General features: G+C 47.0%; 1 protein-coding gene across 1 annotated transcript in view; it reads left to right on the forward strand.

The window, feature by feature from the left end:
* Window positions 1-16,789: 16,789 nt before the first annotated feature.
* Window positions 16,790-17,959, forward strand: part of TACC1 (transforming acidic coiled-coil containing protein 1) — a 124,381-nt gene continuing 123,211 nt past the window's right edge. Inside the window, exon 1 of the mRNA XM_063448410.1 lies at window positions 16,790-16,924. Coding sequence (XP_063304480.1) covers window positions 16,872-16,924 — 53 coding nt within the window. The 5' untranslated portion in view covers window positions 16,790-16,871. The remainder of the gene's footprint in view (window positions 16,925-17,959) is intronic.

Here is a 17,959-nt window from a genome sequence, read left to right on the forward strand (position 1 = left end):
AGGCCGGGTTACCGGTAAACTCTGCCTATAATCAAGGAAAGGGGGTAGCGGAAAACTGGGTGTAGAAAGGAGGGGGTCGGGGGTGGGTGGGGGGGGAAGGGGGACGGTCCTGGACGTTACCTGTGGCTAATCAGTCGTCGGTGTAGTTATCCCATGGTTCCCATACCTTTGTGAATGTTGTCATAGTGCCTCTCAATTGGGCCGTTAGTTTGTCCATGAGATGACACTCTTTCTAGCAGCTAAGGCAATCTTGTTGAGTAGTTGTTGTTCCGATCTGGGTAAGTCGTCTAGGGGTCTGGCTAGGAGGAAGGTCCAAGGGTCTAGGCCTATCGGTCTGTGTAGAATCCCTGATATAAGCTGCTGGATACTTTCCCAGAATATTTTGATTGTGGGACAGAACCACCACATGTGTGTGTAAGTCCCTTTTTCTCCGCAGTTATGCCAACAGAGATCTGTGGGTGATCTTTTCATGTGATAAAGTTGGACCGGAGTAATATACCACCTCATCATCGTCTTATATGCCTGTTCTTGCATCGTTACACAGATGGAGGTTTTGGAATTGGCTTCCCAAATATCCTGCCAGTCTATACCCTCTAGGGTTTCCCCCAAGTCTGTTTCCCATTTCTCTGTGTAATGTAAGGTCCCCCATTCCCGTGTGGTGGAACAGAGGTGGGAGTACAATTGGGTGATTAGGCCTCTCTGATATCGTTCTGTGAGGCAGATGTGCTCAAAGAAGGTTGGGTTGGTTTTGGCGGCTGTTTTCACTGTTGCTTGGGTCGCGTAATGCTTAAGTTGTAGGTATCTAAAGAAGTCGGCTGGCTTTAAGGTTGCTTTGGCTTGTAGGTCGGGGAAGGTGACTATCGTGTCCCCTTCATAAAGTTGGTAGACCCTCTGGAGTCCGGCATGCTCTAGTCCTTTAAAGTCCCAGGGTCTCATGCCTGGTGTGAATGCCTTATTACGGTATAATGGGGTGAGGGGGGAGGATTTGGTGGTGAGTCCGTGTTTGATGGCGTAGGTGTCCCATAACTGGATTGAGTTAGTAATAGCTGGGCACGCCGTTCTCGGGAGCGCTCTGTGCTCCTTCGGTGTCCAGATATAGAATTGTGGGAGATCAGATCTCATTAGTGCTGATTCTAGATCTACCCATCGTCTAGTCTCTGGGGGTGTGTGCCATAGGGCTATTTGTGCCATTTGTGCGGCTATGTAATAAAAGTGTAGGTGGGGCAACCCCAGACCTCCTTGCAGTCTAGGGCGATACAGTATGTTACGGGCTACCCTGTGTCTCCTATTTTGCCATATAAATCTATCTATTGCTCGTTGTAAGGGAATGAGGTTATGTTTCGCGATGGGGATGGGTAGAGCTTGAAAAAGGAACAAAATTCGGGGTAGAACATTCATCTTAATTGAATGTATTCTCCCTATCCAGGATATGGGTTTGTCCGCCCAGGTCTCCATGTCCGAGATGAGTTTTTCTATCATGGGTGTGTAATTCAGTCTATGGAGTGCGGTGGTGTCTGCTGGTAACTTGATGCCCAGATAGGTAAGGTATGTTGGTGTAACACGTATGTGGTGGTCTGAGGTGATTCTGTGTATGTCCGTCTGCGTGAGGTTAATTGGGAGTGCGCTGGATTTGTCTACGTTGACTTTGTATCCCGAGATCGTCCCGTACTCACCCAGGAGTGGTAGTAGGGCCTGTAGCGTGGGGGTGGGTTCAGTGATGGTCAGCAGGATATCGTCTGCATACCCCGAAACCAGGTACTCCTGGTTGTCAACCGTGACCCCTTTGATTCGTGGGTGTTCCCGAACGGCTTGGAGAAGCGGTTCGAGTGTCAGTACAAAGAGTAGAGGGGACAGGGGGCATCCCTGTCGGGTGCCATTGGTAATTGTGAAGGACGGGCAGGCCGTCCCCGTAATCTTTATTTGCGCTGAAACGGAGGTGTATAATGCACGAATGGCTGTTATGTAAGTATGGGGCATGCCTAGGTGTTCCAATAGGGTAAACATGTAGGGCCATTTCACACGGTCGAAGGCTTTCTCCGCGTCGAGAGAAAGCGCTAAGGATGGTGTTTTTGTGTCGGCTAGCATCCCTATCAAGTCGATGTTGCGTCTTGTGTTCTCGAACAACTGGCGTCCGGGTATGAACCCCACTTGGTCTGCGTGGATTAGACTTGTCAAGTATGGGTTCAGCCTACCCGCTAAGATCTTGGCGAAAATTTTGCTATCGTGGTTTATGAGTGAGATAGGTCGGTATGCTTCCGGCTGTGTGTGGTCCTTGCCTGGTTTCGGTAGTAGGATAATGTTTGCCCGAGTCATGTCTCTGTCTGGCGGAGTTCCCGTCATTAGGTCCCTGAATAAGGATTCTAGATGTGGGACGAGGGTTTCTCTGAAGGTCTTATAATAGCTGCCCTCAAAACCGTCAGGGCCGGGGGCTTTGTTGCTTTTAAGAGAGGATATGGCTGAGTCGATTTCCTCTTTTGTGATCGGTGCTGCCAGTTCCGTTATGGCTGTATTATGCAGTTTTGGTAAATTTAAGCGGGTGAGGAAGTCGGCTATTTTCTGTTTCTCTATTGCATTTGTTGCGTCGTCTTGTGGGGAGTGGTTGTATAGTGCCGTGTAGAAGGTTGTGAAAGTTCTGGCTATTTCGGCCGGGGAAGTTTTCAGGGTACCGTCAGGGGCTCTTATCTTGGTGATATGTGGGTGATGCGTTCTGGGGCGTAGTGTGCGGGCCAGAAGGGTGTCCATTTTATTGGACTTGTCATAATATGTTCTTCTAGTCCAGGTGAGTGCTCTGGCTGTGTCGTCTATGAGCAGTTGCCTAATCGTAATGCGGGTGTTCTGGAGAAGTTGTAGTGTTTGGGGAGTCGGGTCGGTTTTGTGGCGTTGCTCCGCCGTGCGGAGGGTGTCTAGCAGTTGAGTGAGTTTCTGGTTTTTTTTTTTTTTTTTTTATGGGTAGCTATTTTGATGAGGGAGCCTCGAATTACTGCCTTGTGGGCCGCCCACACTGTGGTCATTGGGATGTCTGGAGATATGTTTTCCATAAAGTATGAGGTTAGTTGTTTCTGTATGTCATCTACTACTAAGGGGTCCTTAAGGAGGGATGTGTTCAATCTCCATGTCCATGGGGTAGGGCATTGGAGGCCGGTAAGGTAGATTGCGATGTCGGCATGGTCGGACCATGCGATGGAACCTATGTCTGTTTTTTGCGTTTTCGTGTAGCCTGTATGGTTGGTCAAGAACATGTCTATGCGCGAGTATGTGTCGTGGGGCGGTGAGTAATATGTGTAGTCCTTATCTGAGGGGTGTTGGGCCCTCCAAGCATCTATGAGGCCTGTTTTACGAATAAAATTGTGTAGTTGTTTGTCTTGAGTGCCCATGCCGTGGGATCTAAGTAGTCCTGGGCGTGAACTTCTGTCGATGGCTGGAGCGGGTGTTGCATTTAAGTCTCCCCCCAGGAGGGTTATCCCGGGGGGGAGGGCGAGGACCATATCTGACATATGGTTCCAGAATTGGGGTGTGTGTGTATTGGGGGCGTATACATTGATTAGGTGGATGGGTTGCGAGTGGATCCGGCCGGTTGCTAAGACGTATCTACCGTCTGGGTCTGGTGTCACTTTTGTTATGTGAATCGGGCATCGTTTGTGTGTGAGAATCGCTACTCCGTTGTGTTTACGAAAGGAGCGAGCCTCGGCTGTCGAGCGGTATGTGGAGTCACGGAGGGAGACCTGGGCGGACCGAGGTAGGTGTGTCTCCTGAAGGAATACAATGTCTGGATTTAGCCTGCGGAGTTCCCTATACAGTGTTCTTCGTTTGCGGGGGGCGTTAAGGCCTTTGACATTAAGTGAGGATATTTTAAGAGCCATGGTCATGAGGGTTTGGTGGGTGCTTTTGGACCCGATGGATATTCGGGGGGTATTGGTGTCGCCTAATGGGTCGAATGGCGTATGTGTGTAGAAGGTGGTGGGTTGCACTCCCACCTCTGTTCCTTTGAGATCTATGTCGGGACTGGGATTGTGAGTGTGTCAGTTGCGCCTCTAGTTTCGTCCAAGACCGGCGTGGACAATAGGCGGGGGGGTGTTTAGGTGGAGGGGGAAAAGTAGAGGGTGAGGAGGGGAGAGGAAAGGGAAGGTACGGTATAGCCGTACTTGTCTGGTCTTATACCTCGCCAGACGGTGGGGGGGTGCATGAACCCTCGTCTCCGTGACGGCTATTCCAGTCAGGGAGTGATGGGTCATGAACCTGATAGCCGGTGCGGCCCCCTAATACCATAAAACGTTTGCCTACTATAACTTAAGTGTGTCATGAGCTTTCCGATAAACCTAGTGGGTTGTTCGGCTCCACCGCCTCTGGTTCTCAGGTGCTATGTGGCTGCAACGCGGAGGTGGGACGGGGAGCTCTTGTGTTTTTTTTTTTGGGGGGGGGGGGGTGTGGGGATGGGAGGAGGCGTAAGCCTTTATGGGTGAGTCCCATGGTGTCGTCTCGTATGAGTCGTGACGGCTCTCCCAGCAGTGAGCACAATAGCGCCGGGGATTTCTTATGTTGCATTTCTCTCTTTTTTTTGTTATTTTAAGTTTTTTTTTTCGTTTTTAGATAGAGATTAAGGGATGGGAGGAAGAGGGCCCCACCGCCAGAATCCGTGGTTGGTCCGTCTAGTGGACAGAAGCCGGGGGGGGGGGGGGGTGGGAGGAAGGGAGGGAGAGGGAGGGGGAGGAGGACGAGAACCGGCCCGTGGCAGCCGCATATAACATCACAAGACAATACATTTCACATCATATTATGACAGAACAGGAACATGTCTACCCCGCAATCTCATCCCTGCACGTTACATTGCTTTCCTTGAGTAGACTTTGTGTCCCGAGAATCGTGTGCTCTGCAACCTGCCCTAGCCCCCCACGTCCCCCCCACCCACCCACCACCCACCATCCCACCCCACCACCCCCCCAAGTGACCCCCGTCACCGGCCCCCATCCAAGTATAGTATGTCTGTGCGGTGGGATGGTGTCTATTATGATGTGTTGCGCTTACAGTGGTATGTGTGTCCTGGCTAGCTGACTCAATACCTCCCACCGGTGTTATTGGTATACATTACACTTCCATGCGATGTCGGAATTGTGACAGCCGGTACCAAAGTCTCTTTTCGGTGTCAATATGGCGGCAACAGTCCATAGATAGTCTCACAGTACAAAGTACAATATACTTGGAGCTGTCGCCGCGACAGGTGTCGTGTGGGTAGACAGGGTCTAGGAAGCTGGTGTAGTGGGTGTCTGCGGTCGCTGAGGAAAAGAAAAGTCCGTGTGCTGCAGCGTGTGGCTGAGATGTTGGGGTCCCTCACAAAAAAGGAGTCTTGAGTGACGTAGCTTCATTCCGAACAGCGGGTAGGGCGACTCTCTCTGCGTATAGTAGCCCGTTGATCTGCTTCTGGTGGATGGGGAAGGGTGGCAATGGCGCTATGCCGTTTGTCGAGAGGGGGTCAGGTGTGCTCGCTCCTGGGAGGTTGGGTATGCCTGATAGGTGTTTGTCTGCCGCCTCTTTATTCTCCGGCGGTGTACCAGTCGCGTGGTAAGGGTTGCAAGGCTGGGAGAGTGGTGTTTGGCACCGAGAAGCCCTCTGGCAATGTGATACCCAATTCTCGGAGGAAAGGTGCTGGGTCAGTGCCTGGCATGAGGATGTGTGGTCTGCCTTGCTTAAAGACCATTAATTTAAACGGATGCCCCCAGGCATACCTGATCGTGTTGGCCCTAAACAGTTCCGTTATCGGTCTCCACTCTCTTCTGCGCTGGAGGGTGATGGGGGCCAAGTCCTGAAAAAGGGAGATTTCTTTGCCCTGGTGTTTTATGGGGTTGTCCCTGGCCTTCCTCAGCACTGCTTCCTTTGTCTGGAAGTGGAGGAACCGGACTATTATGTCTCTGGGCCTTGTGTTGTCGTCTCTTCGGGCACGCAAGGCCCTGTGGGCTCTGTCAATGTGCCAGTGCTCATCTGGTATCTCCGGCAAGAGAGGGCACAGGATCGTGAGAAGCAAGGCCGAAATTGGGCCTTCATCTTGTTGCTCAGGTAGGCCGCGCACGCGGATGTTGTTGCGGCGCGACCTGTTCGCCAGGTCCTCTAGAGCTGCCTCAGATGCTTCCAGCCTGGCTGTGAGCGTGTTGACATGGGCGGACATCGTGTTGTGAGCCACCGTGGTTGTTTCCACGCGGTGCTCAAGGTCTGCTGTTCGCTCACCCAGCTTGTGGATTTCAGACATCACCGCCTTCGATGACCTGTCTATCTCCCGGGCTAGGTAGCTCTTAACCGCCGCCAGTTCGGTCAGTATGTGGGCCATATCCGAAGATGCCGGGCCGTGAGGCTGAGGTGTGTTCAGGGTCGTTGGTGAGGCTTGGGCTCGCGGGCTGGATCCGCCGCCATCTTGGGTGTCTTGGCGTGGCGTGCGGGAGGCTGCGAACAGATCGGGTACCGTGGCGGTAGTGTCTGTGTTTTTTTTGCCCGGTTTTCTCGGCAGGCGCTTGTCCATGGCGGGTCAGGAGAAGGGAGGTAAGGTTTTTTTTTTTTGTATTGGTCGGTTTATCGCCGTTGTGAGCTGTTGGTATAGGGGGCTTAGCGAGGAGCTCTAGGCTTGCACGTCCAGCTTGGTTCCCGGTCAAGCCACGCCCCCAACTCTCTTCATCATTAATACTTGTGACATGGAGAGTTAGGTTATAGGTACATTCTAAACATCATTGTAGTCTATTCATTGCATAAGTTATGATGATACTTGTAACAGCACGCAATTTGATGCATGTACATTTACATACACAATGCAAGTGTGATATCAAACCAAGGCGGCCTGCGCATGCAGGGTCAGTAATTTGAATGAGGACTGTCAATAAATTACTTGTCAGACATGCTGGTTGGGGGTTTATGGAAAAATGTTTGAATACATAGACCAGAATGAGGTATTCCTGGGGCTGTATGCTGCTGCAACTTTTCAATCACCCACTTTAGCTCAGTGGTTATTTCCAAGTCTCTTTCTCAGTGAGAATACTAAAAAGATATGGACAATAGTGCATGGCTTGGTGTTTCCTTTCAGGGTGAGTGGTATGCTCAGAAGTGGGCTTAGGTGCTCTGAGTTGCTGATGAATATGACCTTCTTGGAACTTTTCTCCATACTGGTTGCTGTCGAGCACGGGGTCCTGAGTTGGTGAATGTTTGTGTGTCAAGCGGATGATATGAGCGTTGTACATGTTCTTAATAGGTCTACCTGTAGCCAACTGCCAGACCCTACTTTCAATGTTGCACTGCTTGGCGTTTAATATTTGGATTATAGAACGCCATGTGCTGTGTAAGGATAATGTGGTAGTTAATGCTTTGTCTCACTTTCAGAAGGACCATTTCTGGCAGGCAATTCTGGAGGCATTGAGAGGGGGGCGGGTGAGTTCCCTTGTCAGTGGTGTACTCATGTATATAATCTAGTTGAGAATTCATTGAGAATTCATTGGCAGAAGCGACATGGAAATGTTACGTGCACATTTGGCATGATTGGTGGTGACTGGCATGTGGTGAAAGGCTACCTTCAGATCATCTTGTCAGTGTGAGATCTTTACGTTTCTGGCAGAGAGTTTTATGTAGGTTGTTGAGTTAGGATGAAGGCTGTTACGCATTGGTATCGGCTTCTCGCTTTATACCTAATCAGGTCCAAGAGGGGTCATTTAATGGATATTGGGTTGGGCATCTTTAATGTTGGCCTCCAGACTGGTGTGGAAGTGCCACTGGTGGCAGGAGGTGAAAGTACAGGGTTTCTGCTGTTTAAATAGCTTCTTTATAGAATAGTTTGAATCGCTGTTATGAATAACCCCTGTGTTAAAGGGAGCGCAATATGTTGGAAGGTGGTCGCACCATTCTTGGTGGACTCTGGAGAGACATGTTCTGCAAGATGCCTATGGCTAACAGGGCTAGAGCTCAGGGATTTCAGCTGCCTGTCTACTTTGTGCAAGGACAGACTAAAGTGTTGTGATCAAGTCAGTGTTATTTGGTTATGGGATTAAAAAATGTTGTTGCCTATGCCCTTAACCAATAAGTGATGTGTTGGTATTTTATTTATTGGAATTGGGTCGGTATGGGGATCTTGGATCAGCAGACATTTTAATGCAATTTCTTGTGTGGCCAGCAGGTGGTAGTATAGTATGGTCTGCACTTGTTGGGAAGTGTAAATCAAAAATAAAAATGCTATTATTTCTATTATTATTTATTTTCTGCTATATTGTACTACAGGTGCAATAACAAACAAGTATTTGCAACAAACAATTCTGAGATATAGGAACAGAAGTTTGTAAGGACCCTGATCAAATAAGCTTACAGGTCCACTGTGAAATACGCTAAAATTAATCATTAGAAATGTTCACCACATTTGGCATTACATTTTTTTTTCTAGTTTAGCAGGTACGTCAAAGGAACACTATACAAACCTGTATTCCTAACACTATAGCTTTTCTGTCCCCAATTTAATAGGGCCCCACCTACAGGCATGAAAGAGTTACAAACCCTTTTAACACTTACCTCTTTCCAGGACCGAGGGTCTCTCGTGATGGCTAGGGCTTCTCCTTCCACTACATCACGGCGATGGGGGGACCTAATTTGCATGTGTGGCAAGTGCAGCGCATGCATGAAAGCATCCCCATAGAAAAGCATTGAATGAATTCTGGATTTGAAGATGTTTAATGTCCTCATGTGTGAGAACGTTCAACATCATTTCACAGAGTAAAACTCTGCTAGAGAACATTGAGCACCTATAGTGGTTGTCTGGAAAACAGCCTTTGGAGGTAGAGTTAATCCTGCAATGTACACTGCAGGGTTAAGGGGACAGGGGCACTGCACCCAGACCACTTCAATTAGATAAAGCAGTCTGTGTGCCTATAGTGTCCCATTAAGAATATGTTTAATAAGACTAAATGTATTTATCTGAAAGCTATAAGCACAGCCCCTAGAGAAAAGTGTTTCAGGAAAAGGAAAGGGCAATGCTAAAGATTGTGTTAAAAAAAAAATAATATATATATATATATATTCCAATTTAACATTAAGGGAACCCATACTGCTATGCTACAGTTGCAGTGTACAATTTTTTTTAGACTATTCATATCCTGGCAGGCATAATTACAAAAAAAAACACCTTTTTTAGGTGAGAATTTTCAGGAATTCAAAGTGAATATTAAGTTAAAGGCCAAAATAGCCAAACTGGAAGAATATGTGATTTGTATAATTTTTCCATTTCAGCTATGGACTTACATTTGAAATTCCCTTTGAATTCACGGTTTTGACTTTAGTTTAGAACCCTGCCATTGTGCCTTCGCTCACTACCGTTAGATAAATAGTGACAGACACAGCACCTTCCTGAACTGACATATGTCACCAGAAAAAACACGTATAACACATATGTTTATATTAGAAAAGGTCTGGGTTTATATGCCAAGTTTAAGAGTTAAATTGATATTCCAGGCACTACATTTACTACTAGCATGCAAAATGTATGGTATTACGGAATAACCATCAACCAGTCTTTTTGGACGTCCTTCTGCCAGCTATGTCAGCTTCGTAAAAATGTCCTGCAAGTCCATGGCTTTCTTGTGACATTACGTTTCCAAGTCCTGCAAGTGCTGTCATCGTTCCCAGGTTAAGGCAACTAGAAGATTAGTCCCTGTTACTAGTAATTGCTACTTAGTCAGATGTGTAATTATTGGCTGCTGGATGGTGACCATGACTTGTACTTTCAGTATGGATGTAATAGCAGGCCTTCAATATTGAGGGCAGAACAAGAATGCTGAGTATGTTCTTTATCATAGATATGTACATCGATTCATTGTAAATAGAAGGACAAGTTGGTTAGTCTGGACAAATATTTGTAAAAACTGCTGGTCTATTGCAAAAAAACAAAATACTGAATTAAAAATAGTTTATATAATCATAAACAAAGTACGGGGGCGTGGCTAACCGCCAAGCAATATGGCCGCCTAAACAATTGCTCCGGTGTATGAGCGTCAGAACAAGCAATACTTCCAACTGCAGACACTTTGCCAAACTTCGAGACTGCAGAGATGTCACAACACAAACAAAAGCTGGAAAACTAAACTTTTTTGGTCCAAAGCTGTCTCCTGTGCTTCTGGCTTCCCAGGCCGACTCACAAGATGGCGGCGAGGATTCTGATGCAAGCAACAAGGCCAAAGACCATAACAACCCAACCGAAACCATCATAACAGAACACATAGACAAGCTACAACCATGACAACCAAGATCGTATTGTCTGTTAGTATTGATTAAATAAATGCATGGGTATAACTTTAACCCAATGAAAATAATGCAGGAAGGAGTAGATAATATGAAGGGTACATGAAAAGGTAATTATAGTTAACCTATTTTTGCGACAGACAATCCCAAGATCATAGAAAGTTTCAATTGCGCATCAGAATTAGGATGGGTGACATAATTCCAAAGAATTTACATAGGTTGGTGAACGCTGCTCTAGAGCATATTATCCATCACATTATGCAGATTTATCCCTATATTTATGCATCCATTTTGTTCTCCATTGTCTATGATGTCAACTGTGAGTCATTCAGTAGGATTGATTATATGAATGGATTGTGAGTAAATTTGACAGCTAAAATTGAACTTTGCTTAAAGGGATAACATAAGTGCCAGGAATACAAAACTGTATTGTGAGATGCTTTAAAGTGGCACCACTGTCATGCCGAACTTACCTTTTAAAGAAAACTAGATCAGAAATAAAGAAAAGGAGAAGAGATTCTGAGAGAGGAAGAGAAGAGGAAACAATAGGGGGAAGGAAAGTTTGGCATGACAGTTCATCCACATGGTCAATTCTCCATAACATCTCTGGCTGCATGGCAGTTTATGTAATGTGGTGAATGAACCATGCATGTGGATAACAGCTGGTAAATGTGTTGTCTCTAGATGTTGCATATGTACGGATGAAACTTACATTGTATTGTGCGTACTCTGAGGAAATGCTAAATGCTGTCTGCTGCCTCAGCAATGATGTGTTTGATCACACGTCACAGTCATAATGTGCTATTCATCAAAGCTAAATCTGGGGACTTTCAGCTAAATATTTAATTAGCATCCTTGTCTTCAAATGAATCTTCTTTAAAGTGTGTGTGTGTGTGTGTGTGTGTTTGTGGTTTATTCACTAAACCATCAGTAGATTGCAAACTTAATTGCAAATTTCGGAATTGAAAACTAAGCTAGTGAAGATCATACCTCAAAAAGAGAGCTGTGGAGGAGGCAAGCAGTGATGCCCTGCGGACTCCAGGTAAGAAGATAAACTGTTCTAAAATAGTTTTACTACTATCAATTTCTCTTTTTAAACAACACACACACTCTAACACACACACTCACACATTAACATACACTCACACACATACACACACACACACACACTCTAAGACTAACACACACACTCACATTAACATACACGCACACACACACACTCTAAGACTAACACACACTAACACACACACACACTCTAACACTAACACACACTCACATCAGTACGCGGCGCGCGAGGGAGCTGAAGAGGAAGCACCCAGGAGACAGTGCTCCCTCGCGCGCCCGCAGGACCGGCCAGCCGGGTGACAGCAGGGCCAGCAACACCACTGGACCCCAGGGAATCCCCTCAGCTCTCCCACAGGTAAGGAGGCTGGGGGGATTAAAAAAAAAAATGTGTTGGTGTGTGTGTGTGTTAGAGTGTGAGTGTGTGTTAGAGTGTGTGTTAGTGTTAGAGTGTGTGTGTGTTAGTCTTAGAGTGGGTGTGTGTGTGTGTATGTTAATGTGAGTGTGTGTGTGTTAGTCTTAGAGTGTGTGTGTGTGTGTGTGTGTGTGTGTGAGTGTATGTTAATGTGTGAGTGTGTGTGTTAGAGTGTGTGTGTGTGTTAGTAAGTGTGTTAGTGTTTGTGTGTGTGTGTTAGTCTTACAGTGTGTGTGTGTGTGAGTGTATGTTACACGTCTATTTGTGCATGGGTACACGAGTAAGAGAAGTGAGTGAAGGCATGCTTATACACGTTAAACACTATATTATGCTTAAAAGATCGAGGCATAGACACATTATCAAGTAATTATATTCTACAAGTATTATAGTAGTCGCTTGTCACCCTGGTTGGTCTAGAGTTCTTAAGTCGATGTATGTTCCAGGGGTCTGTGACTTGGTAGGTCCGAGGCCTTGTTAGTAGCCGCGGGCCTGTGCTCAGCCGATGCCCAATCCACCATGTTGGTACGACCGGGTGCGGGTGTCCGTCGCTGTTCTGGCGGTGCTGCTCCAGGGGTGTTTCTGTGTGCCTTGTGAGTGTCCCAGGGGCTTTCTCCCCAAGTAGCCAGGAGTGCTTTCTCTGAGGTGAGTGTCTCTTAGGGAGTGTGCTTGGAGGACGTTTGGTAACGTGTGGATGGCAGTCGCTGGTATAGATAAGTGGTGTGCGTCGGGAACCCGTGCGGCCGCCATTATGGGTCTGGCTAGGCCTCCTCCGTTATGTGCCTGTGATCTGGCCCGAGGTGTTGGTGGGTGAGTAGTCGTGTGCAGGGCTGCGGTGCTTGGTATGGTGGGCCTGGACTCTTTCTGCCTCCTGGGCTCTTTCTTGGAGGCTTTATTAGTCGCTCCGTTCAACGTCATGGAGCAGTCACCTCCGCCGATCTCGGCACACATGGCATCCGCCATCTTGGGTGGTGTGTTCAGGCGCTCGAGCAGGGTGGCCTTGTTGTCGGGCCTTGAATGCACAGGTGGGGACCGGGATAACCCCCGCCGGTCCATAGGGGGGGGAACGGGGCCAGGTCCACCCGTGTCTCAGCTTCCAAGTCGGCACCTTTAGGCAGGATAGAGGGGCAGCGGCCGTCCACCCCTCTCACCGCCAGCTTAGGCCCCCACTCTGTCGTCGAGGGCTGCGCCTCCAGGGGACTGCAGCTCCGTGGGCCAGCCTCTCCCTGGATCCGGTGTCTCCGTGTCACCAAACACCCATGCTTTCGGTTTGTTCTTGGGTTGTTTACCATGTTTTTGGTGTTTAATTAGGTGTGCTCAGCAGGAGCTGGACGTGAATGCGACCGTCCAGCTCGGCGGTGCGCCCCGCCCCCCCGTGTGAGTGTATGTTAATGTGTTAGTGTGTGTGTCTGTTACTGAGTATGTTTGTGTGCATCTGTTAGTGAGTGTGTATCTATGTCTGTCACTGAGTGTGTATCTATGTCTGTCATTCAAACCGCCCATAGGAAAGCATTACTCAATGCTTTCCTATGGACATTCAGCGTCTTCTCACTGTGATTTTCACAGTGAGAATCGCAGAAAATCCTCTAGCAGCTGTCAATGAGACAGCCACTAGAGGCTGGATTAACCCTCAGTGAAACATAGCAGTTTCTCTGAAACTGCTATGTTTTCAGCTGCAGGGTTAAAACTAGAGACCTGGCACCCAGACCACTTCATTGAGCTGATGTGATCTGGGTGTCTGTAGTGGTTCTAAGTGTATGTGTTTATGCATGCACTGGCGTACATACCGCAGTCGCACAGGTCGCAGCCCTGCGACCCGGTGCCCGCCGCCATGTGTTGCGGCCCCAGCTTGCGCAGAGTAAGCACGCATGCGCGGGGGGGCCCACGGATCAGTTTTTGCACCGGGGCCCCATGGGTTGTGTGTACGCCACTGAATGCTGGAGTATACACATCTGCCTGAGAAACAAGGCTGGAGGTTCACGTGTAAAAACGACAGACATGAAAGTCGTTAATTAGTTAGAATGGGTAAGTAACAAAATAAGCTAGCTAGGTGAGGTTTGATGCCTGGTTGCCGCCGGGTATTTAACTTTGCGGTGACTGAGGATAGCCCTCATGATGCTAGTGACAAAGCTAGTGCTAAATACCGTGTTAACAAACAATGAGAAATTACGGTAGCGCTATGCTTAACAAGTTAATAACAACTGATTAGATAATAAAAGAAGAGAGTCATTGCGCGCTACATGTATGTATTAGAGGACGTTTTAGACAGAGCTAAGCAAAAAGAAAAACAAAACACAATAAGGCACAGATATTATCCACTGTGTTAGAGGTAGTTAAAAACTAAATAAACATGTGTTTGTCAAGTTACATCCCCAGGAGGTTCTCAGGGTTGCGGGATAGATGGTAAATCAAAAGTGCAAGAATGACCTAGTGTGCCAGATTAACAGTACACGCAGGCTACACCTGACAGAATCTATGTGTAGTAGAATGCATAAGCAATAATATGCACTAGACATTCCAGGCACGGAAACTCTGCTATAGGGAGAAAGACGGCTATCAGCTTAAGAATGCGGTATGTTCCCCCTGAGCCTGGCACCCCCCTGCCCCACATAAATCATAAAATTAGCCAAAATGTAGTCAACTAATAAACACATTTGTAGAGTAATAAACAGGCGTAAACATGTTATGTCAGAGGTGATACTTAACACGATATACACATATTGAGTTGGCTGACAATAACAATAAGGAAAGAGGCAGTACTGTCTCCCTTGAGGACATCCTATTTGTTGTATTATGCAGGCTAGTGCATCACTTGGTATGCTAGAGTGGCATGTATGCTTATGTTCATTAATGCTGCGGTAAGCAAGGGGTTCAAGTTGGGCCCTCAGTGAACCTATCTGAGCGCATAGTGTCCCTTTCTGGCAGCTCTGAGGTCTAGTGTTAAGTCCAGCATCAGGATCAGCCGATCCCCGTCAGCGGTGGTGGTGGTGCCTGGTTAGGTAAGTTCTGAGAAACTTAAGTATCTATTAAGTAGGAACCGTGTTCAGCTGCGGTAAAGAGAGTCTTTATAGCTGCAGTCCCAGGGTCTACTAACAACCGCACTTTGACACAGACTGTGTGAAGGAAATTCGCAGTGTCTCTGCATTTGGGCCTGTAGGGGCACAGTCTGTGTCTGGGTCGGTCCGTCTCAGTCAGCCGATGCCGGCTCGGAGAATGTGGCATGTGGGTTCGGGATGGTGGTAGCGTGCGTGGCTTGATTGGGTTCTGTCTCCCAGGGAGGATCTCCACATGGTTCCGTCCTCTGTACGGGCCCGCTCGATATGCCGATTGTCCTTGCTGTCCTGTAGACGCTGGGATGTACTCTATTGGTTGAGGGCTTTAGGTGCCGCTGAGTGGTTAGCGGGTCGGGCGTACTGTAGAGTCCCGTATTGGCATGCACAAGGGCTAGAGTAGGCATCCGTCTGGTATGTCTCAATTACCTGCCGCCCCGATCTGACACCTCGCCTCCGTCTGCGGGCCCCTCTGGGGGCTTGGGGCGGGTCTCCGCTCATTTGGCGCCAGGTGGCAGGGTGAATCCACGCCGCCATTGCTTTTAGCGCCTGCCTGTAGAGCCTTCCCCTGGTGTAGAACTTGGTCCATAGACCGGTGCAAAGCCGCTCATAGAATTTCAGTGTGCAGTTGGGTGGTTTAGCAGGGAGGCTTGTAGTCGTGGGTTGTGCTTGTGGCGCCATCTTGCTTGGGCCTCTGCCGCCTCGTTTTCCTGTTGTCGTTTGGTCTTGTCTCGCTTTGGGGGAATTCGTCCCCCACGAGGACCGGGATATCCCCCGCCGGTCCAGAGGGGGGGGGGGTTGCAGGGCTAAGTTAATGTCTTGCGTGTAAGCGGGTCCTGTGCCAGGCGATCGGCCGCCTCCCCCAGGCTGCAGGTTCCACTTCAGTTTAGGCCGCGTGGCCGAATCGAGTGCTCGTGTGGCGTATCGGTACACGTTTGGTACCGTTTTGGTCCTGGTGTGGTCCAGTATCTTTCTTTGGGAACCATGGGTAATTGGCAAGGGTAATTTCTGTTGGGTTCTCGTTTTTATGCCCACTGGTGCACGAGCTCTTAGGGAGCACGTCCGGCCATCTTGGCTGTCAGGCCCCGCCCCCAAAATCACATTTATTGGTCGCACTTACATATAAGAATCTCAGAAAGAGCGTGTCTCCATATAACATGGAACTCCAAACAGTGTGGTCACAGATCCAATATGAAATTCAGGAGCAGGTATATGCAGACAGCCAAATACACATGAATAATAAAATACAAAATAAAATACGAATCAAAAGTCCATAAAGAGGCTGTATGCCCTTTGCCCAGTCTGCATACTGACCTATAGCTGTTTTAAACTTGCTGATTATTTTATTGTGTATTTTATTGTTGCAGGCTATTGTGACTGAGTGTTCATAGGTTAGAGTTTCTGTACTCAATTACTGATCCAAGTATTTTGATGTCATATATTTTATGTAAACAGTGATTCTCTTAAAGTGACCTGTTACAGTGGACACGTGAAGTGAACTTTATTCACACACTAAGTTTAATGTGTAAATAGTGTGCAGCTAAATGGCCAGTAAACATACATGGATTCAAAAATAAATTTACCACATGCACTCACATGGTTTAACATGTAACAGGCATAATGCGCATCAGAACATGATGCAATCTCCATCTTAAATAAATGTCTACATTTGGAGCTATTTGTCTAACACAGCCTGTAAAACAAATATTATATATAACTAAACACCTTATCTTTGTGGCACTCCCCTCCCACTCTCCCGCGCCCCCCCCCCCCCTGTATTAACTTTGCTTTTGTATGATCTTGTACACACCATTCCCATCACTGACAGCCATCCTGAAAATATTGTCCTCTGTGACATCGTAGAGTACTGTGAAGGTGGGGTGTTGACAATGAGTACATGTGAGAATTAGTGAGGGCGAGTAAGTGCACCAGGGGTTAAGGAAGCAGATTTGGAGAGGGAGCTCTGTGATTGGCTAAGCACTTGGCAGTGTCTCCTCACACTCCCTGCAATGCAGCGGCTTATTCACTGCAGCTCCCAGCTCAGAGAGGCAAACCCCAGGGAGTAGCAGAGGGGAGTCCTCAATAACCCTAACTCTAGTATGGGGGGGGCACTGTCCCAGAAAAGGAAGGGGCAACAAAATACCAGCACTGGGTGAGTAACTGAATTATTTTACCATGTATAATGTACTGGGCTATAAACATGCTGCCTCTCAGAAATCTATAATAAGGATTGAGCTGCTTGTCACAGCAATGCTGAGAATTCCACAAACACTTTGTAGAATGTACAGAAACTTACTAGCCAAGTGAGTAAAAACTGAGTGTCTCTGTGCAGAGATTATTGTATATATTTATACATCTATTATAATTCAACCCCTAATGATGACTGTACTGCAATGTATAATGATATGGAGTATCTTCACTTTATAACATGTTAAACTGTCAGGTGATAAATGTCAGTTAATAAACATGTAGTGTGTTATAATGCAGGTTATCCACATAAAGTGTATTTGATATACTGAATCCAGACAGGTTGATTGGGAATAAGATGAATTATATGAGGATGCTGAGTATCTCTGTACTCTGACATAAAATATGTTGATCAAGATAATATAGAACTATCTCTAAGCACTGATAATAACAACACTACACTTTATGAAGTTGTTCTGAGTTTTTTCTGTGCTCTGATAAACAAGTTGCAAGTTATTATTATGCTGAGTAGCTTTATATACTGGCAAGGAACGTTTTGAACTGTATAATGTATCTTGTGGAGAGCAAAAAAATGGGTGTATAATGTATCTTAACCAATAACGAATGTGCTGCTAATGTTCTGTTACAGACGTGTAATTGTATATCAGTTATAATGCAATTTATATTTATGTACTTATATGTATATTCCATTAAGTATCACGTTGCAGTGTATTTATATACAAAGAAGAATTGTTTGAAGATTGGGCATTCCCTAGTGTACAAAAGGTCACAGGCCAGAATGGTGGAATTATTATTATTATCGCCATTTATATAGCACAACAGATTCCGTAGGGCTTTAGGTAGGTTGAAGAGGGCCCTGCTCAAAAAAGCTTACAGTCTATAGGAATCAGAAGTTCACCAGTGATTGAACACTTGGCATACTGGTATGTCATTGCTGTGAGTTTCTGTAAAGATTATACCAAATAACAGCCCAATTCAG

The sequence above is a fragment of the Pelobates fuscus genome, chromosome 3 (assembly GCF_036172605.1).
Source record: "Pelobates fuscus isolate aPelFus1 chromosome 3, aPelFus1.pri, whole genome shotgun sequence".
Lineage (NCBI taxonomy): Eukaryota > Metazoa > Chordata > Amphibia > Anura > Pelobatidae > Pelobates > Pelobates fuscus.